Source organism: Toxoplasma gondii, chromosome VI, assembly GCF_000006565.2.
Source record: "Toxoplasma gondii ME49 chromosome VI, whole genome shotgun sequence".
Classification (NCBI taxonomy): Eukaryota; Apicomplexa; class Conoidasida; order Eucoccidiorida; family Sarcocystidae; genus Toxoplasma; species Toxoplasma gondii.
This window is the reverse complement of record NC_031473.1, coordinates 3,253,994-3,276,643: the sequence shown is the minus strand read 5'-3', so window position 1 is coordinate 3,276,643 and position 22,650 is coordinate 3,253,994. Positions and strand designations below refer to the sequence as shown.

General features: G+C 52.8%; 2 protein-coding genes across 2 annotated transcripts; one reads left to right on the top strand and one right to left on the bottom strand.

Annotated features, from left to right (window-relative positions):
* Positions 1-14: 14 nt before the first annotated feature.
* TGME49_244460 (hypothetical protein) lies at positions 15-11,241 on the top strand. The gene is made up of 8 exons (XM_018780717.1): positions 15-1,198; positions 1,863-3,409; positions 3,711-5,127; positions 5,490-5,744; positions 5,964-6,067; positions 6,593-6,835; positions 7,057-7,147; positions 7,775-11,241. Exons 2-8 carry the CDS (start codon positions 1,898-1,900, stop codon positions 7,870-7,872), a joined length of 3,720 nt encoding a protein of 1,239 aa, XP_018637553.1. The 5' UTR covers positions 15-1,198; positions 1,863-1,897; the 3' UTR covers positions 7,873-11,241.
* Positions 11,242-11,317: 76 nt separating this feature from the next.
* Positions 11,318-20,281, bottom strand: TGME49_244450 (protein phosphatase 2C domain-containing protein). The gene is made up of 8 exons (XM_002366893.2): positions 16,760-20,281; positions 16,156-16,276; positions 15,530-15,631; positions 14,909-15,175; positions 14,423-14,601; positions 13,491-13,602; positions 13,095-13,319; positions 11,318-12,831 (listed from the first exon to the last, which is right to left on the bottom strand). The coding sequence occupies exons 1-8, from the start codon at positions 19,268-19,270 to the stop codon at positions 12,752-12,754; spliced, it is 3,597 nt and encodes a 1,198-aa protein (XP_002366934.1). The 5' UTR covers positions 19,271-20,281; the 3' UTR covers positions 11,318-12,751.
* Between the last annotated feature and the right edge of the window lie 2,369 nt (positions 20,282-22,650).

Sequence of the window (22,650 nt, the reverse complement as noted above, 5' to 3'; positions counted from 1 at the left end):
AAAGTAACGCTGCGTCTCGCTCTACGCTCTTACCCTGCCTACTCCCGTCTCCACTGTTCATCATTTCGTTTTCTTTCGCACCGGAATTCGTCTCGTCTGTCCTAGGGGAGACGGTGGGAAACCCGTTTTTCTCACTGCCACCCCTTTCCAGTTTTTTCCTCTTTCTGTCCAGAAAATGCCCCAGGGCAGCCGCGCCACTGTCGAGGGGACCGCGGATCGCTTTCTGCTTTAGTATCTCTGCATTTTTTTGCGGTCTCTGTACTCTTTTTTCACCTCGAAAAAGGACCGCTTGCGATTCCGCAGTCTACAGGTCACTCACCTTGAGTGCGGCAAACCCACAGCCCGTGGGGGATGTAGACCAGTCTTGTCTCCTCGCAATTTTCTCCAGATCCGGCCGTGCGCTGCAGCAACCGCCAACTACAAAGCTTCGACTCACATCAGACTCGCAACGGAAGTGAACTGTTCAGGGATCAAAGACCTGCCTTTCGCGTGTCTGCCCTTCACACGTCCTTCGTGACCGTTCGTTTGTTTCGCCCCTGGGTCGCCGAGGATTGGGTAGCGTTTCACAACCGGCGAAAGAGATCGTTCGCCCCGTCACTTGTTATTTTACTCCGCCGCCCCTAGTTTCGGCGTCTTCTGTTGGTCCGGTTTTACAAGAAACCAAGGCGTTTGGGACCGGCGGCTGTCGAGGCGGCGGGCACTTTCTGTAGAACTTCCTATGTTTCGACCTTTGTGCCACAAGAGCACGAGATGTGTGCACTTACCTGGAACTCGACGAAACCGTAGGAGCCCCAATCTTCGCGTCTGTCTCTGCCCGGTTTGGATCAGAGAGCCCCCTTAGAAGCTGGTTTCCGATCAAACAGCGTGATGGCCAACGACCCTTGTCGAGATCTCAAAGTCTTACTGTTTTTTTCTCCATAGGCTTTGTTGTGCTCTCCTCTTTGCGGTGCATTGTTTTCCAGAAGTAGAAACGCTTTCTTCTGTCGTCAAACGCGCGGGTTCCCTCTTGTCTGCTTCTTGTTCCTCCTCCCCCAAAGCTTTAAAGTGTCTCGAGTGGACTTGTTTCTGGCGTCCGCTCTTGCCTTTTATCTGCTGTCTCTCGAGCGTTTCCTCACATCTCTCCGCTATTCGCCGCCTTTTCTCGCTTCCGTCGAGCGGCAGCTCTACCTTTGGATACACGCAGCGCAAGAACTTAAAGGTGTGTCTCCTCGGTTTTCCGTGTCTACGACTACTGCATTTGCCTTCGATTCGTTCAAGTTTGGGATATCCGTGTACCGGGGTCGTTTCGAAGAAAAGGCTGTGTAGAAATAACGCATTCTGGAACTCGACCTGCATGACAGAGCTGGCGTTGAGTATTTCCCACGACTTCCTTGTCAGTGTTGCCTCTGCTCACTATCGTTTTAAAGAAGGTCGTTGTCGCAAGTTTGCTGTGTTCTGCTGACCTCTCTCATCATCGCGGGTACTCCATTCGTCGCCTTTAGAGTCTTTCTCGGCGTCTGCCTCGAGGTTCGCTCATTTCCCGCCGTCTTCCGTCCACTGTCTTTTCGACTCCGCGAAGAGGGCTCCGAGAAAACTTGGTTTTTCCCGAGCTTCGCCGTTTCAAGTTCGAGTCGTCTCTGAAAGCTGCTTTCTGCGTCCCCCTTCCCGGCGTTCGCCGTCGAGACTGGCTCCGCTGTGACGACACCGTTCTGTCCTCTCTTTGAGTTTCCTCGTGCCAGTGGCTCCCCTCAGCCTCGCGGGAGGGACATCCCGTGTTCGTAGGGGCGAAGCTGGAGTGTGGAACGGCGGCTGGTTTGTCGTCGCGCGACTGCCAGTCAAAATTTGTTCTGGTTGTTAGGCTTTTACGTGGCTTTTGATCTCAGGTTGTCTGCAGTTGGTGGCCCGTCGTTCTGGCTGTATGGATCCAACCAAGATGCCAGTTCTGCGCGACCTGGGGACTGCGCCCGGCAAAGACGGCATCTTGCTCGTAGAGAACGCGGTGGGGTCTCAGGATCATCAGGCGGGACGCGGCGACGACAGCAACACGACGCGAGCCTCATACGCCTCAGCGTCTCTGCCTGCGAGGGAACTGTCGACGACGGCGTCTGGGGCGACTACGTCGTCCCTGAAGGCGGACATAATGCCCAGTCGCAAAGACGGAGGCGGTTCTCCGCGGGGAGCTGTGGACGCGATGGATGCAGAAGACGATACGCGTTCGAATGGCTCCGATATCCCTTGCCCTCTGTCCGGGGACGGAGAGAAGCCCGAGAGGCATGACGCGAAGGGCAGCGACGGCGACGGTCGAGACGGGAAGCAAGACCAACGTGGAGCACAGAGCACCCAGGCGGCTGCTGGTGCGTCGCCTTCGGGCGCGTCGGGGAAGCCCGGCCAGGCGGCGGTGACGGGCGAGAAGAGGAAGAAGAAACGCGGAAACAGTAGTCGAGCAGCGGCTCCGGGCGCGGAAGCGATGGATGCCTCCCCTCTGTCGGCCAATGGGTCGGGCTCCAAGGGAGGCAAGGTAGGAGACAAGAGCCCTGCGTCGCCTAGGCAGGCCGGCCAGGCTCGGAGCATGGGGAGACGCCAGGCAGGCGCCAGCGGCTCGCCTGCGTACCTCAATGGTCAAAAAAACCGAGTCGCTCTTCCACACCCGCCTTCGCCTCCGTCACCTGGAGGCGTACACGTTCCGCCACCTCCACCCCTGCCCCTCGCCTACGAGATGCACCTGCACGTTCCCCAGCTGTCTTACCAGCCGATCCCACCGCCGAGCCCAGCGCCGGTTGTGCCGCCGGAGCCGAGTGAGTTGCCTGCCGCGCTGGAGGCGCTCTTCACTCAGGAAAATCTTCAGCGAGACCGGTTTTTGGCCACGAAGATCAAGCCTGGTGACCTCCTTCTCGATGTGGCCGTTCTTCTCGCGCATCCGACCGTCGCCGCGTGGAACTTCTCGTCTGAGGACATCGACGCTGCCCTGGAGCGTTCGCAGCTCACGCTGTCGGAGCGGACGGTCGAGATAGCAAAGATCGAAGAGGAGGCGAAGGAGGAAGGTGAGGGAAAGGCGAAGGAAGGAAACGCAGAGGGACAAGCTGAGAAAAAGGCCACTGTCAAGTGCATTGCCCTCGGAAACCTTCTCGCAGAAACCCGGAACACACTCGTCTTCAGAGACGTCCCAGAGAACCTAAGTGAGGAGACACTCCGCACATTGATTGAAAGCGCCCCGCTGTTCCAGAAGAATACGGAAGAACGCGTCAAGGAGGCGAAGAAGGAGGCGAAGAAAGAAGACAAGGAAAACGCCACGCCGAAACCGGAAGAAACCAAAGCTGTGGGGCCAGTCCGCAGTATTCGCAGAGAGGTCAACAACACGTGGTTTGTTGTCGTCGAAGACGAAAACGTTGCTCAGGAACTGGCGCTGTGGCTGCGAACTCAACAGATCGATGTAGGTGGAAAAAACTGGGGAAATGTTCAGTTTCTAGGGGGATTTTCGGTGTATCGCACAACTCCCGCCAGCTCCGTACAGGCTGTGATTATCCCGTGATTGTAGCGTCCGTTTTGCTTGCGTAGTCGAAGTCTGGATGATCAGGCTTCACGTGTTCCTTGTCTCTATGAGAGTCACGCGGCCGTGTACAACGTTTGTACCCCGATTGAGAGTGAAATTCGGTTGTTTTTTCGTTTGCCCTGCTGCATTTACAAGTTGAACGCCGTGGCTGCTCCTCATATCGATTCCGTGCGTTTCTCAGGACAAGCCGATTCGAGTTGGAATCAAGGCGACTCATTCCCTGCAGCGTATCGTTTCGTCGTCTCAGCAGTACACGACGTCTGCTCTGGGGTCCGTTCCCGCTGGCTTCGTTCCGGGCCAGGTGCCGCTATCTGGCGTCGCGATGGGGCGATACGGCGCACATCCCTTGTCAGGGTATCCTCACAAGAGGTCCGGAGCGTCTGCCGGTTCCCTTCCGTTGCAATCTGGGCGTTTTGTGCCTCAGTATCCGCCGTGCACGCTGCCTTACAACGCCACCGTTTTTGCCTCGCCTGCTCCGCCATATGGTCGGAACCAGGTCGTGGCGATGAGTCCGGGAAACTACGCAGCCTCCGGAGTGGCAACCTCTCGGCCAGCTGGGTATGACGGGTCTACGCGCTCTCCTGCTCTGCGTCCGTTTGCTGCGCTGGGTCAAACGGGCAAGCGGGAGAAGGGCGCGAGTGGCAAGGGCGGGAAAGGAGCCTCTGCTGGTGCGACACCTCAGGCTGGGGCTCGTGGCGAAGGGAAGTCTTCGTCTCGGAACTCAGCCCACCCGTCTTCCTCTCACTCTTTGAGGGGCACAGCCCCGTACATGGCATCTGGGCCGTGGATACCCTTCGACCTCTCATGGAGCTCCGCCGGGGCTCCTGTCCCTCCTCCAGGATGGCAGCCGGGGAGTGTCCTCGCCGGCGAAGTGCCACAGGGTGCGGCGAGTGCGCAGCCCGTGGTAGCCAACGGGAAGGAGGCAGGCTCTGAAAGAGCCGCATCGCCTGCCGACACCACGCCGTCGTCGGTAGCGGGTGAGACAGCGTGTTCGAGCCCGCCTCCGTCGTCTATGAGAAACGATCGCGAAGGTGCAGACAGGGAAGAGAAGGGCGAGACTTCCGCGTGTGCCGATAGCGACCAGGCTAGAGCCCAGTCTTCCGGAGACGAAAAGGCTTCCGACAAACCCAGTGACGCGGCAGCCTATCCGCCTGTGAGCCCGTCTGGAAGTCAAACAGCCCCTTGCTCCTGGGTCCCCGGACAACCTTGCTACTACGACCCCGTCATGCTCTCCTACAACGGAGGCTACCTCCCGGCCTACGACGCGAACGCAGCAGCCACCGCCGCGTATGGCTGCTGGGCGCAGGGCGGCCCCCTCGCGGGCACGATCGCCGTGGCCCCCAGCGGCGGGGACAGCCCGACCGGACTTCCAGGGACGGGGCGGGGAGGCGGCAATGCGGGTCGCTCTCGCAGCTCTGGATCAGGAGCGGGTGGAGGCGGCGCCTCTGCGGCTGCCAGGAAACCCTCGACCACTCAGTATACCGCGCAGCAATCGAACAATTGGACGCAGCAGACTCAGGCAGCTGCCAATTCAGGTGGATGGAAGTTGGTCACTGGCCGCCGAGGCAAGGCAATCAAGGACGAAGATTGGAACGCGGGTAAGAAGGAACAGAATTGCGTTGCTCAGGAAACAATAATGAAGGATTGACACCGCGTACTTCCTGGGCATATGGGGAACGCGCTTCCGTGGGGTACGCAGTGTCCAGGTTTCCGGCTGTCCACGTGTGTGCGGACAGTGACTCGCTGCTCGTCTAACCGTTTTCAGCAGCGCGCATGATGCACACCTAAAATACTGCATGCGCTTTTCCCCCGAGAGGTGGCTGTCGCGGCACAGTCTGCATACAAATAAAACTAAGGAGTCCAGCGCTGTGTCACGTGCGTTCTTCAAAGGGCAGAACGAGCCTCCGAAAGACGGCTTCGATGGCCTGTGTCTTGCGTGCTGTTTTGTGCTTGAACTCAGGACCGCGTTCTTCTGCCGGGGACGACCATGAAGGACATGGCGGATCCTCGTCATCCTCGCGGTCCCATCACCATGGAAACAACTGGAGTTCATTGGAACAGGGATCGGGTGCCTCTTGCCGTAAATCCAGAGGAGTGGGGTCAGCCATGTCATCACCGCGTACGTCAGGGGCGCCGTTCCTTGGAGGCGGTGATTTCCCTTCACTCAGTGCCGCAGCGAATGCGCGACCTACGAAACCGTGCGGCTACAAGAAAGGTGAGAAAGCTCAGCCAGGCATGAGTGAGGACGGTTTCAAGAGAAACTGAAGCGCGTTTGACATGAGCGGGATATTGTTTCCATGGGGACAAAAATCAGGGAAGCGCTGCGGCAAGAGAACGGTGGAACATCTGTGGTGCGCTGCTCAGGGTAGGTGGCAAGTTTTGTTGGCTCTCACTGGGTGGAGGTCGTCTTTCTGCATGCATGCGTTTTCTTCAGCTTTTAGGAATTTCACGGCTGCCGAGGTGGTCGACATCTGCAGCAACTACGAGGCGACATGTCCTAATGGCATCGAGATTCCACAAGACATCCGGGATCTCCCGGTAAGGCAGACCCATCCAACAAAGGACAAGTCAACAGCTTACCGAAACGTACTTTCACTTACAGATTTTTAAACATATTTCTTCTAATTTTGGTCGGACACGTAGAAAAACGTCGGAGTCAACACCAGTGTATTGCGTACAGGTAGGTAACTCGTTATGTATCTGAAAGTTAGGAGTTTCAGAGGGCGAATGGTATGAAGCGCGTGTGGCCATGTGGTGCATCTTTGTCATGCGCTGTTTTTGTGTTCGCGACTTTTCGGTGAAGTGACATGCATTTGAAAATGTCTCCCATTGTGTGGCCATTTCCGGCTTGTTCCAGGCGTGAATGTGACAAATGATCACGGCGTGGCCGAACAAACGGAGGCTGCCTATTGCGTCTCGATACTGCTGGACAAGTGGCGTGTCGCAACGTTTGCTCGGTTCGCGTCGTTATGTCTTTCTTCATTTTCGTGTTTGTCCCTTCTCCCATATCTGTTGTGTGGTTATCCCAGTGTCCGTTTCTTCTCGGTGGCTGTGCTCTCTCAGCAAACTGGGTGCTTCTTGGCGCTTGATACACCCAGACAGGGTGCCGCGTGCTGGACAGCCTTCACAGCTCGTCAGCGTCAAAAGGATGCCCCTTCGTCTTTGCCGGACTCCTCTGGCAACGCAGGAGGCTCGAAAAACGGAGGAAAGGCAAATAAGAAAAATGCGAAGCAGAACACAGGCTTGGCAAGCAAGACCGAAGAAGGCCATGCGGCTGACGGGAAAAAGGGAGAGGCTTCAAAGTCGGTAAGTTGTGCAACTGCTCATTTGACACACTGACACAAAGGTGAAGGCACACACAAGTAAATGTTACTTCGTTTCTCACGTCTATGAGATGCGCTGAGTACATGACAGGGTCTCCGGTATGCAGGCGGTCACGCTGAAGGCAAAGCAAAGCTGCAATAGAGAAAAGGGGGGTCTGTGCATCCTTTGGTTGACGCTCTTCGCGTTTCATGTATGCTCTGCAGCCACCTAAAGGCGATTCCACGGAACCGGTGGCGGATCCTGCAGCGAAGGAGAAGAATGGAGCGAACTCGTCGTCTGAAGCCAGCGTTCAAGGTTCGTTTTCAAGTGTACCAGATGTGTCGAAGAATGGATCTAGAGGGCGCAAGTTAGCATTTCGTCGTCCAGTTAAAGGGTCAGACGCGCCGTTGACGCTCGAGAAGATGAAAAGCGTGGAACATGTGCCACGGAGAGCAAAGCATGTGTTGATAGTGGTGCAGAATATCACTAGCGATGTCCGCGTGCTGAGTGTGTAAACCGTGCATCTCTTTTAGTCGCTCGGAAAGTGGAAGTGTCTTTTCATTTTAGAGTCGTCTCGAGAAGAGACAGAACCATATGTAAACCGGCGTTTGTGAGTGATCAGGAGACGGGACAAGGTGAGGAGCCCGCGAGTGTCACATTTCCCTTCAAGTCGAGGCATGTGCGTTCTAGTCATCTGCGCCTGCCCGCATTCATCAGTTGATGTGGGCACGCCGATGGAAGTGATTTTTTGATAGCGACATTTGTTTAGGTGGAGAAAACATGTCTGTGAACCCGGCTGGCCTTGCGTGCTCATGGTAGAGGGGATGTCCGTTGCGGAAAGGACCAGATGGACATACAGATGTGGAAGCTTCGCGAATTTTCTGTAGGCTCGCTGGGAAACGTCGAGTTTTCACCGTGACTTCTCTCGTGTTTCCCTAACAGGTCAAGACGTCTTTTGCCTTTTGCGGACTCGCCAGAATGAAGCGGAACGTGGACAAGAGAAGTCGCTGAATGGTGTCAAAGGGTCAGAGACAGCCTAGAATACGGCTGCCTGTATTACTGTGAAGGGGAGGTGGAGCCTGTCGCGGCGTGCAACGACACACACTTGATGGTGACGATAGGCCGGAAACTTGGAATTTGACATGCTTTTGGCGTCTCGCGGTATCGCAAATCACTCCTTATCAACGGCTCGGCGAAGGTGATGCGTTGGTCTTGGACTTTTCAGGATACAAGCAACTGCTTTGTGTGTCCAAGAGCTTTTTTGAGCGAGACCGGGGTTGTCCTCCACAAAAACGGGACAGAATGGCGTGAAAACGACTCTTTCTGGCGCTACCATGTTTGTGGATGCTTCTTATTTAGAAATCATCTGTTCCATTTTTTCGCTGAACAAATCAGCTCTCACACATTCCTCGTGTTTGCGCAAACTGTGGGAGAGGTGAGTTGTTCTCTGGCGAAGATGTTGAAATTCTTGCGTGTCGTCGTGATCACCTTTTGCGCGAAGTCCACTGTTAGTCGGGGTTTGACCAAAGCGCATTTTCACTGGGAGAAGTGAGGGGGGTTTGGTTGGTTTTTCCGGTAGCTGTAGAAGTGAAGGCAGAATTGTGAATCAACGTGTGCGTGCTGATTCAACGGGACTACGCTGGGTCGCCTAAAAAGGAAGCAACAGTTTTTTTTTGTTTCGTATTTCTGTTAGGGTTTCGTCAAGGTGATGTGGTTCAGTGGAGGACAAACGCCACTCATCCCGTGGAGAATCGGACGAATTGCTTGTCTGTATTGCCTCATTTGTAGATGTGATCTAGCCGCTTCAGAACGAAACGGAAAATGCATGGAGGCTCAGAAAGCGAGTCGCGTAGGCCACTCTGTCGCAGACAAGTGTGTTTCTTGACCAGATATGGGAAGTGTGGAGACGGTATATCGTGTCAGGCGGTTAAGGACGATGGAGGAAAGAGGACAAAGAACAAGCTAGTCGACTGGATGGACTGTAGGAGGCAGATAGCGTTTCCCTTTTATCAATGAACAACTTGACACTAGCAGTGTTTTGAGAGACGAGGCGCGTCCGATGACAGCAGGCACGCGTTCAAGACATATGCGGCTGTGTCTCTGGAATATCGGGAAAGATTCGCGAACAAGCGAAACCGTGGAAGATCTCAAACGGCACCAAGAGTGCCTTGTGTTTTGTGCGGTTTCGCCAGTATCGCCAATATGCATTTCCTTACAAGTTGGGAAACCGCAGCAGGCTAGTGGAGAAAGGCGCTTGTATACAGCAGAAAACCGAAGAAGAGGTTTTTATGAGTTACCGTGTGTGCTGGTTCGTGTTAAGGTGCGTGCACGTATATATCCAACTCTAGGAAAGCTCTATTTTCGCAGTTGCGGTGTGGAAACATACACGTACAAATGTGCATGTGCGACGTGTATGGTTGTTGTCTCTACAGGAAAGACCCGTACAGTAAATACGTTCCTGTGCATTATATGTGTATAACTGTAGATAGTGGTGGTTTGCGAATGGAAGAGAGAAGTTTTGTTCCGTGAGCATTTTCCAAGGCAGTGGTTGTCGGACCCGAAAAGAAACACCGTTTTTTGAGAGTAGAAATGTGTTGGTAAGAAGCTTCGCTGGGAGCAGCGGACGAGAAGTGGGCAAGCTGGAAAGTGGTTCTCTCCTCCATGTCAGAGCAGAGACGAGCGCGTTGTGCTTCTCACGATGGGGCTGAACTGCCGAGAGACATATGACTCCATAGTGAAGGATTGGCGATCTATGAACACCGTATTTTGGATGGACCATGTGTGGAAATCATGCGCTAGAGAGCCATTTCGTCACAAGAAAGTCAGAAAAAATGTGTGGTGTCTCCGTTGTAGTAAAGAGTAACTTACAGGGACATATGTACAGTAACGACGGGCGTTGCATTGTTGCCGTTCGCAAGGAAAGTTCAATATACCTCATATCGGGCGGTGTTTCCCCTGTGTAGCATTCGAGGAACAAAGCGGTGAAAAAGACCGAGAGAAGTCCTGTTTTGAAAGATCGAAAGGGTCAGCTAATAAAGAGGGCAACTGGTGTAGTGGACTCGGGCCATCGCGACAGGGCCGCAGCAAAAGTAGATGAAGCCATTCAATGTAGAAGTTTACGTCTTTTTCGGAAAAGAGTTTCGCCCAAAAACACGAATTGCTAAAACGCCACGAAAAAAGGGATCGTGTACAACAGGAAAATATCGTGAGAAAGGGGACGAAAGCCAAACCGTCAAGAACTACTTTTTCTAGAGTGTTGACACTCGCTTGGTAATTTCTCCGCCGGATTTGCGTCGACGGCTTTGTCGCTTTGCTTCCTCTCTTGAATACACCACTACATGTTTGTCCTCTGTACTTTCTTACTGGTTGGCAACGGCTTGCCTCTCCCCTGGAAACTGTGCATAAAGAATCTCTCACCTTTATATAAAAATGCATGCTCTCGTGCGTGGAGTGTCTATTCGCCTGTGCCGCAAATGACTCCACTGGAGATAGAAACTTTTGAATGCGTCTACAAGTCTGTACATGCGTAGACCATGCTGGAGGAGAGAGTGAGAGGGGATAGACATGCACGATTCCACAAAAGACCTGTTCGTCACCGAAAGCCAAACATTCACGGATGCAAATGTGCAACCGCATCAAAGCAACACGTACAAAATGCGTGGATATATACATATATATAACTACGCTAAACCAATATTTCATATCATCTGCAGTTGCGTTACATTCTACCTTTCGTGCCACGCTTGTCGCTTTTTCTCGTATTTGGTATGTCTAGCTTGGCGACGCCCGCAAATTACACTTCTCCTTGCAAGAGGCAGCCCACGTGACCAGAGTAGAACTTCTGCGCTATCGACAGAGATGTTCCTCGACATTTAGGACATATATCAACCCAGGAACCCGGTTTGCTCACCGGCAAGGCAAGGAGAAAACCTTCATTTGAGTGACGACCGGTGTCTCTTTAACAGTATTAATGTTTGCACGGAAGCTGTAGCCATAAACAATGTTGATTTAGTGTAAGCACAGAGCCGATCCGGTAGTAAGGTAGCCGACATGCAGGTGCTGATGCAATCCATGATAAAAACGACCACTTTCATCTGATGCGTTTTCTCCATCTTACCGTAAGACCGTTATAAAATCTACAGACGGGATGCGATATGGATCATTATCCACACTGCCTAGACAAAATGTAGATGTAAAATTGTGAATGGCCACAAAAATATCTTAGATGATGTACCCTTGCACTTACATAAAGTTATACAGTTCACTGGTAAGTGTCTGACTGAAAGATCTATGCAAATTCTGATTACAGAATCCCAAGATAGCACCGACACCCAGATACTCCCCCGCCTGCTAATTACACTTCGGTTCGTGAATTACTGATGAATCTCAAAAGGTAAACCTAGATTAATAATGGATGGCTAAAATGCTAACCAACTCCGGTTTGGGATGGAAATACTTTTAAATCGCACATCCGAGAAAGTACCAGTCATGTACCAAGTATCGACTTGGAAGCAACGATGGACATAATTGGCCCTTGTATGGTTTGCACCTACTTGACTATTCTCTGTGGCTCAAGGAGTCCTGTGTTTGCAGAGTGTTCCGTTGCATTCAGGAGCATGCTGTTATATTCGATGATAATATGTGTTCACATTGGTAGAACTCATCGAATGAACGAAGACACCTTTACATCCCTTGAATCATGAGCGGCATCACAACTTCCTTGAGCGACTCGACAGGCACTGCAGGTAGCGCGAAAGCTTTTTCCGAGTTCCATGAATGGAGTTCCATCCTCAATTATCTTCGCTCCCATTGTCTGAAGGAAGTTGTAACATTAAAGTGTATTCACTGTGAAGTTTAAACGTACGGCGGCTTATTCTTCTGTGTTGTTATGCTAATAAATTAAGTTTCATCGTTACTGATATTTCATTGACATTTTGATGACAAATATATTAACGCGCCGCTGGCTTTGGATGGAACTACGTTAAACACTGCAATAGCTTGTGCCGTTTCCGACGGAAGTCGAAAGGCAGACGAACAGACGCTTCACCCACAGCACGATCGACTTCACTGTCAGTCGGGAGCGAGTCACCTGGCAAGCAAACGTTCCAGGTGAACAGGGCTGCGAGCGACAGCCTGGCCCGATGATCAACAAATCATCGTTCAGATTTCCCTAGCGAACGGTGCCCACACTTGCATCCACCACACAAAATGACAGAAGTAAAAAGACTCCCACATGCCCTTGTCTGCACTTCTCTACGAGTACGCCCTATTGCGGCGCGCCGGAGTCCACAGAGAGGGACCGGCTTTTGAAAACTTGAGACAGGGGAATCACATGAGTATCCGAAAACGAATTGAGATCTAAGTTTCCCCAGTCCCAGTTCCACCGTGGACCACACAAACGAAAGGCGCCGTTTCAACAAAGGTATCCAGTAGTCATTGCGATGCTGTCCTGGGCAAGAGAGACCATCAAAATCAACTGTGCGCCTGTTCCTGTTTTTCTTCCAGAACGCCGTGCCTGGAAGCCGAGCGAGCCCGTGAGTGGAACCCAGCCTGTCTGCCGACAAACAAGGCTGCTTCTCCGTCGCCTGCATCTTGCTCGCTTCCGTCGTTCTGTTTCCGACACACAACCGACGAAGGAACAGGGTATCCAGCGTACAACCTTCTAAGTTCACACCGTCGCTTGCCTCGCCATTTTATGTTGTCCATTCACAAAAACCAGAGGTGGCGTTCTCGTATGCAAATAGACATAACGATGCCAGGGAAGCGCAGAACATTCTCCATTTGAACTCCTTGCCGCAAAGACACGCATAAGGGCCTCTCCATTCTAGATGGCAACGTGAGCATCGCCGGTCCCCGGCTTGCAAACACATCGTCTGTTGCCTTCGTGATACGCGCGTCCGAGCGCTTTCACGACACCCGTTAGTCTTCCACGCTTTCGGTCGCAGAATCCCCTTCCGTCGCGAGAGCGTAGCTGCCGCGCCCACTCTGGAGCAACATCCCTGTAAAGAATACCAAACAAATAAATATCACAAAACGGCTGCATATGTCCGTTACTTTTCTTCGTTGCGCGAAAGGACTTTTTACACCCAACAAGCTGATTTCACGTTTACCCTCTCGAGCCTTTTGCTGCGTGTCTCGGCGCCTTTTCATCCTGAAACGAAGTCTAGAAGCCGCATACGATCTAAGCTATTCTTGTGTGATGACTAAAAAAAAGAGCAATCAAACACAGCTATAAACGTCTCATCTCGTGCCTGTTGCCGACCTGCTCCATTGACGATTGAGAACCCCTGGGAGGCATGCGTGGAGTAAGGCTCGCGCACACGCGTAAGAATTGCGCTTATGTTGTCCTCGGATCCTCGGATGTATGCTTCGTCGAGCAGCGACGACACGAGATGTTCGTAGTCGTCATCGTGTTTGATTGTTCTTCTTCGTTCGTGAATGTATCGTGCAATGAAACCCGGAGTCATGTTTTCCCCTTCAAAGAGACCTGCGAATTTCAGACAAAACAAAAAAGAGACCTTTCCATCCTCTGGAATGTATCGAAACTACCTCATCACCGCTGCCCTTGAAAAGTCGATGAGTGTCCGACTTTTTAGGCTTTAGGACACTCCACAAAACGTCAACTCAAGGGTGCTTCACAGTGACCTGAGCCACGTACCATCACAGGCGAGAAGAAGCAGATCAGAGGGTTTGGCATAGAAGGTTCGAATCTCCGGTATTGCCGTTATGATCTGGCCATCGGCAAAAAGGTAGGGATTCGCCTTCATTTCCTGAAGAAAACACAGAAGCAGACGTGACCGAAGGCATCAGCACATATCGATAGGAACAACGCACAAACAGCTACATGCGTATCCGCTGTCACATATACATACAACTGGAGACTCGTGAACACAGTTTTGCGTGCAGGCATAGTTAGACCTAACGAGGCCAGTGGGCATCCACATCAACACTCTTATGGGCAGGTAGTCGAAATAGGTTGTCATCCACGCCTCCAGAAATGGAACATGCGCCGAATCCTTGAAAAAGGTCTCAGCCTTGTGCTCTTCCTGTGGACTGACTCTGTGGCATGCTGATCTCTCCACATACCGAATCCGAAAAGCACAGCTTCCCAGCTCTCCTGTCCCTGAGCAAGAATTCGCGGCACTGAGTGTGCTGGCTTTGAAAAGGCGACACATACCCGTGAAACCGAGCTGCAGGTCGACCCCCTGTCCTGCCCATTCGCACATCAGTTTAAGCCGAGGAGTCCTTTGTTTACACCGTGTACTGGTACACTCAAGACCATGCCGTTATCTTCAGTTATCTTACGCGTCTACATTCTTATAACTCAAGTCGAATAAACACAGACGCAGAATACTGACTATGACTCCAGGTTCAGATCCATTCTTATTCTTGTCTGTTCCACACGACCCTGAGAAGATTTTCTCTTTGAACACTTCACTGGGCCTCCTGTCTGTGCCATTCGGCTTCCCGCCGCTCCTCCTTTGACTGCAGTGGCCGAACTGCCGTTCTTCAGCTGCAATTCTCGCAGGCCACGTGACCGGAGTTCCACTTTCTTGCCACCCCACTTTCCCGTTTTGATTGACGCCTTACTCTATCGCCGAACGCTCTCGAAACGGACAGCTCGCCGTTGACGCGGAATGTGTCGCTGTACTCGACAAAACCGCCCGCCTTCTCAATTCTCGGCTGTTCGCCCGCAGCGCTGGGCGTGTGGTCCCTCGACAGTCGCGTGTAGGTTCCATCCTCGTGGATGAGCATGGCTCGCGAGTCACCTGACATAGAGCATCATACCGCAAACTGCAGCAGGCATTTTGTGCTTTTTTTCCGTGCTTTGAAGAATGCAAATACGAGCGCGAACAGAGCTCCAACCACAAGGGACAGTCCCCGTGTTTGTTCGTCGCGGTTTGCGAGCATACATCGCCACAAAAGGACCGCAATGCCCGATCTCACGAGCGAGAGGCTTCCCTCCCACGACGCTTTCCTAAGGACGTGTAGCCGTTGTCCGCGACAGCGCAAAGGAACTTCACTGGAAAGCTCGTCGAGGTTCAAGACAAGACAGGCGAAGATGGCGTTCCTTACCAACGTTCGCGACAGTCAGCTGGAACAATTTTTTGTCTTCTCCAATGGTGATGACTCTGTTTTTCGGTGGCGCTGGACAGTCCTTGGCGGGCAAGTTGAGCCGCGATGCCAGCAGCGCCTCGTCCTCGCAAATGAGGTTCTCCAGAGGCTGAAATCGGATCTCTTCCTCGTCGTTCTCTTCGACTTGATCCAAAAGGGGATGAATTTCGCGGCCCACTGCAAGGACCTTCTTAGGTGTGTGCAGACGCTCAATGAAGACGAAGACACCTGATCACAGGCAGCCACACTCGAGACAGCAGACGCGTGCGAGGCAGAATACAGGGCACAGTGAAACTAAGACAACCTAAGGAACGCCAAGACTGAGTGGCGAGAAACCGACAACAAACGCCCAGCCACATGGAGAGGGAAGTGATCGCATCTATGAAAGTGTCTTGGTTGTACCTCCTGCCACTGAACTGTAAGGGTCCGCCATCAGCGAGTCCCAGCAACTGTCTTGCTTCTTTCACTTCGGTGTCCACTCCAGAAAATCTTCGCGCCCTTTCGCTTAACACTTGAGCGACTCGCAGAGAGCTGCCGTAACTCCAGTGAGGACTCCAAGAGATTCTCACAAAAAGCACAAACCTGTTGTCCCTGCATGACGAAGCTCCGGTAACTTGATCACCGCAGAGTCCAAAGATTTGATTGCGTTCTCGATCGTCTGTGGCTCTAGATTCGTCAGCTTTTCTGGAGAAAAAAATGTTCGAAGGCACTAGACACGACACAACGTACAACCTCGTTGCTCGCAGAATATGAATTGCGCGTCACACACGACTTTCTATTTTTGGGCGGGGATTTGTGTCCAGGGTATACAACATTTCAAAAGGGGCTCTTGAATTCATGGAGACGCAGGTACCAACGGCTGCTGATTCTGGAACGGTCATGCTACGACGCCGGCTAGTCCACCGGCAGGGTGTTCGTTGTCTTTTTCGTCACGATAATGGAAGCAGCAAAGCCGAGGAAAAGGAAGACCCACACAGAACACCAAGAGAAACCCAGTAGGCTACCGCCCCTCATAGGTGTTCTCTTGACGGAAAGAGAGCCACCTCCAACCGTGTCCGTAGACCTTCGCGCAAGTGTCAGCGCAACGGACTACCATAAAAACGAGCTTTCCATGCCACAAGAAAACGCAACGAGGTGCACCTCCAGACGAACACGTGCTGTCAAAGCAGACCTCGTTTCCGTCGTGCCAACAGTGTCTGATGTCCTACCGAAAAACTGCGGAGCGTTGTGCGCAACAAAAAACGAGACTTCAGAGCCTCCGTGACCGTCGAACAGCGCGGTCAGGCAATTTCCTGGGATGTTCGGCAACTGGAAGTTCACCAACAGCGCCTACAACACACAGAAACAGACTACTTTGGTGATTAGACAAGATTGTCGCCGAGGAACTACACTATCACAACCAAAGGCGATACATACGCATATGTCTATATAGAGGTAGAGACACTATGTGTTAATGCGTCCCAAGACTGAAGCCTTCCCTGCGTCTAGGTTTTATGGTTGAACAGTACGTGTAGTCCCACCTATGTACTAGTAAACATTTACATTTACATATATTCATGTATATATCCAATGGCTTGCTAAGTTGTGTGCCCAAGGTTTGAGTTGCATGTGCGTAGACAGCTTGAGTATCCTAAGCGTAGACATCAACTCCCATGAGTAGGCCTCTGACAGGCGGCGGCGGGTGGGGATCTCTCCAGTCGAAATAACTCGGAAGGCCATAGAACGTTCAGATTGGCCGGTCGTGGCCGGTCTATGGCACACAGGTATTCCCCTCCGTGAAAAATCACATCTCCCAGAAGTTGGAGAACCTACATCTTCGTCGGTGGGGCGGCGACCAACCATCGAGGCCGCGTAGGACGTGACGTGACCTCCCGAGTAGTGAACGATAAGTTTCTGTTGCGGGTCTCTGGCTGATATGCTCGACTCGTTGCTGTCGTCGTCCCTGTGGCCATTGGAGTTCGGTTGCGGTACCATCACGAACGTCGTCTCCGTTTCGGGTTCTTGCATGTTCACCACTCCTTCCAGTTTGCTGTCTTCTTTGGCCGCTGTCTCGGCCTGTGTCTCGGCCGCTGTCTCGGCCTGTGTCTCGGCCGCTGTCTCGGCCTGTGTCTCGGCCGCTGTTTCGGCCTGTGTCTCGGCCGCTGCCTCTTGTGTGTTGCCTATCTGCGCTGTGGCATCTGAATTCTCCTGGCCCTGAGCGCCGGCGTCTTGCTGTGTCGAAAGCTGGTCTTCGCGTCCCTGTTCCTGTTCCTTCGGTTGCTCTCCGGCAGCTTCGAGCACTTCACTGGCGTCGTGCAATCGAGCAGTGGCAGCTGAAGTCTCTGCAACGACTTTCGCGAGCACGGCATTCACCAGCTCTTCATCTTGTTCAATGACAGGCCCGGCGTGACGCACAAGCGCCTCGACATCTTCCAGCCGAGTCTCGGGGCTCTCAATCAGCTGACGAACTGTGAGCCGAATCGCGTCGCGAGCATCCAGAGCCGACACCTCTGCGCGAGGCACATTTTCCAGTGAAAAAATAGGAGAGTTGATGAGAGAATCGGAAAACCGATGGCTGTCTGAGGCTTCCTCAGACCTGCGTCTCTTCGACCTGCGAGACTTCTTGCTCTTCTTCTTTTTTGAAAAGCTTCTTTCTCTCCTGCTCTTGCGTTTCTTCCCACTCTCAGATGACCTCGACCTTGAGGCGATAGAGCTGTCCTCAGACGTGGAAGACTCCTCACTTCTCGACCGACGAGACTTCTTGCTTTTCCCCTTCCGTCCGCTGTCTTCCTTGTCGCCATCACGCTCCTTGTGTCTAGAGGACTTCGACCTTGAGGCGATAGAGCTGTCCTCAGACGTGGAAGACTCCTCACTTCTCGACCGACGAGACTTCTTGCTTTTCTCCTCCTGTCCGCTATCTTCCTTGTCGCCATCACGCTCCTTGTGTCTAGAGGACTTCGACCTTGAGGCGATAGAGCTGTCCTCAGACGTGGAAGACTCCTCACTTCTCGACCGACGAGACCTCTTGCTTTTCTCCTCCTGTCCGCTATCTTCCTTGTCGCCATCGCGCTCCTTGTGTCTAGAGGACTTCGACTTTGAGGCGATAGATTTGTCCTTAGTCGTGGAATGCTTCTTTCTCCTCGACCGTCGAGATTTCTTCTTTTTCTCCTTCGCGGCGCTCTCCTTCGTGTCGCCATCACGCTCCTTGTCTTTAGAGGACTTCGACCTTGAGGCGATAGATTTGCCCTTAGTCGTGGAATGCTTCTTTCTCCTCGACCGTCGAGATTTCTTCTTTTTCTCCTTCGCGGCGCTCTCCTTCGTGTCGCCATCACGCTTCTTGTCTTTAGAGGACTTCGACTTTGAGGCGATAGATTTGCCCTTAGTCGTGGAATGCTTCTTTCTCCTCGACCGTCGAGATTTCTTCTTTTTCTCCTTCGCGGCGCTCTCCTTCGTGTCGCCATCACGCTCCTTGTCTTTAGAGGTCTTCGCCTTTGAGGCGATAGAGTTGTCCTCAGACGTGGACGACTCCTCACTCTTCGACCGACGAGATTTCTTCCCTTTCTCCTTCGCGGCGCTGTCTTCCTTGTCGCCATCACGTTTCTTGCGTCTCGACGATTTAGACTTGGATTTTACAGACTTGTCGTCAGGTGAGGGGGACTTGCGGCTCTTGGCATGGCGAGACTTCTTGTCTTTACTGGTAGCGCCGTCTTCCTTTTCGAGGCTACGTTTCTTGCGTTTAGATGGTTCAGACTCATCGGCAGCAGAGTTGTCCTCGGTCTCAGACTTGCGTTTCCGCGAACGACGAGACTTTCTGGTAGATCCATCGGACTCTGCGTCCTCTTTGAAAGTTGCAGGTAAATAGCTCTTCAGGTCATCAAGATTGTACCAGGGGTGAAGGCGACGTGCCATAGACCCAGCGCTGGAGACAAGAGACTCGGAAGAGGTCCCTTGTGACTCGAAGCGAGTAGCAGCGTAACTGTCCACGTCTCTGTTCGCTTCGCCGTCCGAGGTGGTTTCGCCTTCCTCCACAGAGCCACTTGGGAGCCGTCCATTTGCGGCATTGTCTTTATCGAGTTCGAGTTCACTTGAGTGCCCGGACGGCGGAGTGCGTACGACATCCTCTACAGCAGGCGCACGGACTTCATCGCCAGATTTTGCACCGGTCAGCGCAGCTCTCGCCTCGTCGGCGAGGCCTGTCGACGCGGCTCCGCCATGGCGCTCAGAAGCCGCAGAGACAGTCGGCAGCTCAGGAGCGCGACCATGCCACAGCCCCAGAAGAAGAAGAACCGCGAGGAGGCGTGGAATGGCGAGACGAGCAGGAAACGTCGAGCAGAAGGTCGGCATTTCACGAGACAGAAGAAAAGGCGAACGACGCAGACTAGACAGACAAGGCCAGCTGCTGTGTACACCCTGGAACGAGTGATATGTTAGTCGCCTTGGACTGTGAATCTCGCAAGACAACGCACTGTTTTCGTCATTCGTGGCAGACGAAAGGAGAGTCGCAGTGCCTGGCGACGAAGACGCAGCGGAGACAGATGAGAGAGTTAGTGCGACGGAACTCAGACCCCCTTTTAGCAGTGAGAGAGCCGCGCCGCTCAGTTCATACCCTCAGTCCGAACCTGTTAGTGGCATTCTTCCCGACTGCAGTTTCCGAAGAAACAGGCGGGCAACCCACAGATGACTGGAGAGTTTCGCAGGTGGTTGAGGCCCGGGAGAGCACAGAGCCACGCTGTGAGGAACGAAGAGGGGAACCACCGAGAAGAGAATTGTATGATGTGTCGAAGTCCGTGGTTGTTCGCTGCTCTTGTTCCTCTGAAGACCATAGGCAGTGGAACGGAACAGAGCGGCGGGGTCAGGCACGTCGCCGCCTGGCGAATCGGCCACGGTCCTCTGAATCCAAGACCTATAGGGGATACCCAAACCGCGCGACAGAGGGTATGTGCATCCACGAGACGATGGAAACTGATCAGAGTAGGGGAAAGGAGACAAAAAACGGAAGCACCTGCAGAACAAACTAGCCCAACAGGCGCGGAAACGGTGTTCACCAGGGAAGTGAGGGCATGCGGGCACAGGGCTCACAGTTTAACCCGGTGTCTTTGCTTGCGAAGAGTCCGTCATACTCGTCGTATGAGCGTTGAAATATTTTCAAAAACAAAAGGCAAGGACAAGCGACGCGACACAAAAGTTCCTCGAGGACGATCTACCAGTTAAATCGAGCATAGCCGAAGAATCTGCACGGGGGTCCGCGTGGTCAGGACGCCCTGGTCGAGGCCAGCACTGGAAAGGGGGGCATGTCACGGTTTGTGGACCAGCTCACAGAAGAGGCGAAAAGACCTTAAACAGCGGCGAAGATGGGGGACGACCAAAAGAACAGAAAAACAGGCGGGAAATGATCATGGGGTTCGGCGAGGGATAGAAGCACCCATCGGGCACCCGACGCGCGTGCTGCGATCCCCGTCTCTCCGCCCGCGTGCATGCTACCTTACCGATATGAGCACTGCCGCCCGCGAGAGAAACCGGCGGTTTGAAGAAGGTAAACTACAGTCAGTGCGACCCTTTTCTGCAGCTGAAAACCACGAATGCTTCGATTTTTTCATCTCCTCAGAGCTTTGGTGTCGCTGCTGCACAGGCAAATTTTAGTAAGGCAACCTGTTAGAAACAGGAAACCGTGGCAAGTACCCGGAAGCGGTTGGGCACCAGGAGACAGCCCCACTCCGCGAGTCCACCGGCGCGTTTTTCGTTGAGGAGATTGACAACGGGATGAAAACTGGTTTGAGATCACTGCCGGCACTGCGGCTCCACGCGCAAGGGGCATTGCCTCCATTTGCTACAGCTCTATTTTCCGGTTGCCAGCGACGTCGAAATGAAAAAGAGGCAGAGCCGGCAGCGGCATTAGTTTGCGGTGGTCCTACTCGTATTGAGACAGAAGTATGAGTTGTGGTTGTGGGTGACGGGGAAAAGATGAGTCACGAGGCGGTAGACTGCCACAGGACACGGCTGTCATGAGGCAGAGACTTCTGTGTCTAGTGAGGAAAACAACTGCTCTCATGGGGAGGGGATTGCGCCTGCGATTTTTCTCAACAGTCTAAGTGTTTCAGTACACAACTTCCGGCTGGGCGCTTCGGCCTCTCTAGACGTCTAGGAAAGGACCTCCAAACCACCGATAGAGATAGGGATGAACAGGTTACAAAGTTGAACACGCAGGTGATAATCCAGGCCGGCTATCCGCGAAGGTGGCAGAAAGCTTACGACACTGCAAGCGGGAGCAGAAAGAGCAGGCTTGCTACCAGACTTCACGGACCCTATCTGGGGAGGACGGGTCTTCTGAAATACCTCCGTCGGCATTAGTAGCTCCTGAGTAATAATCTTTATCATAGAAAGGTCCAGCTCATCAAATTCCGAGCACTGTGCTGCACGGGCGACGTAACGTCTTAATCCTGTAAGGTTGGGGAGTTTGCATCTGTCAGTCTCTAGGGCAGAGGTGGCAGTCTTTTCTTCCTAGAAAATGCATCATGGTGTAGCAAAAACCCGCGCTGGAGATATTGCAGTACCGGCGGAGCCGAGTGCCGCCAGGTGAAGAACGACTGCAGTACGGAGAATGTCGGATACACCGGCTGTTCATGGAGAAAAAGAAAGAGCCTCCCTGTGGTGTATGGCAGAAGGGGACCTGAAAAAGTCTAGAGGGTGCGCAAACCTGACTTCTGTGTGCGACAGGCTAGCATACACGGAAACAACGCAGGCACTACATACGCTGTAGAAGTGCACGGTGTACATGAGTAGGTCCGCACACCAACACCACACAACATTCCCTGCAATGACATGAAGTTGAGAGCGGTCTGAGACATGGCCATTTCGCTTCACGCCGCGGTCTGACACAGACGTCTTGTCATCATTTGCCACGCACTGTCTGAAATACCGGCTGTCATTTTCGTGCTGTATGGAAGAAGGTTCACTTGCGTGTATTTTTTAAGCATATACTCAGTGATGCCGCATAGAGATGGCACGTGTGTGTATTACACACGAACACTGCTCATAGCTGTGAAGGAGTAAGGGTGCCAAATGCCTATTTATGCACTGACGTACAACGATGTGTACAAGAGTGAATGGACAGCCGTTCATGACTCCGTGCTTTTTTTGAAATCCATCAACGGCAGAACACCAACGTGAACTGTGGAGGGTAAGACTTTATGTAAGCAAATATTTGTAGAACGCCGTAAATAACAGCAAGAGCATTTCTTGTACTCGACTCTGCTCCTTTTTTCGCGTCGGGCCGAGTTACGGTCGTAACATCTTGGGTCTGTCCCGCGTGGACCACAACCGTCTAGTCTTGGATGCTAAATGCCCACGATACTTAATTGGATTAGTCGTCTTACAAGCGGCGTCTATTTTGAAAAAGCTATCACACCCAAATAACTCAATACCTCTCAACCGGTGGTTCGTTGATACATGGATGACAAACAAAGCAATAAAGCTCATCGCGACTGGAACCATTCGCCCAGTCCAAGTAGAGATGCTTGGAGCGGTTTCGAGGAGTCGCCGATGCATCTTCTTTATTTTTGGCGAATCTCTATCAAAGCCGAGACATTTCTCGTGCCGTTCGGATACCGCATTTTTCCTAGCACTGCTGTTCGGGTTTCGCCTCCACTGATCTGACTTCGTCGACGGACTCTAGAGGAGATCATATGGTGGTGGTCTATATGCCTAGGAGCAGGAACTTTTCTCGA